General features: G+C 36.9%; 1 protein-coding gene across 1 annotated transcript; it reads left to right on the forward strand.

Moving 5' to 3' along the window:
* Nucleotides 1–53: 53 nt before the first annotated feature.
* LOAG_16165 (zinc finger protein) lies at nt 54–311 on the forward strand (the record flags this gene model as incomplete). The annotated part of the gene is made up of 1 exon (XM_003151653.1): nt 54–311. The coding sequence occupies one exon, from the start codon at nt 54–56 to the stop codon at nt 309–311; it is 258 nt and encodes an 85-aa protein (XP_003151701.1).
* Between the last annotated feature and the right edge of the window lie 212 nt (nt 312–523).

A 523-nucleotide genomic window follows, 5' to 3' on the forward strand; every position in this document is an offset into this window, starting at 1 on the left:
GGTGAAAACCACATAGTTGTGAATTTTGCAATAAAAGCTTCTCTCAATGATGGATGACAGAAAACCACATGAGGACTCATACTGGTGAAAAACCGTACAGTTGTCAAAAATGCGGTAGAAATTTCGCCCAATTATGCAATATGAAAATCCATATGAGGACTCATACTGGTGAAAAACCGTACAGTTGTCAAAAATGCGGCAGAAATTTCTCCCAATTATGCAATATGAAAACCCATATGAGGACTCATACTGGTGAAAAACCGTACAGTTGTCAAAAATGCGGCAAAGTTTCACCCAGTCATTCAATATGATCAGCCATATGGAGACTCATACCGATATGAAATCGTACAGTTGTTCGATATGCCAGAAAAGTTTAAAAGCAAAACGTAGTTTGCAAAGACACGCAACAATGCATGACAAAAATAGACCAATCTTCAATTGTACTATTATGCAGTAAGGGTTTCTTGAATTATGACTCATTGAAATCACACAAGAAGAATCATAAAAAAAGCTGAGGGGAACA

Source organism: Loa loa (assembly GCF_000183805.2).
Source record: "Loa loa unplaced genomic scaffold supercont3.4454, whole genome shotgun sequence".
In the NCBI taxonomy this organism is placed as follows: Eukaryota; Metazoa; Nematoda; class Chromadorea; order Rhabditida; family Onchocercidae; genus Loa; species Loa loa.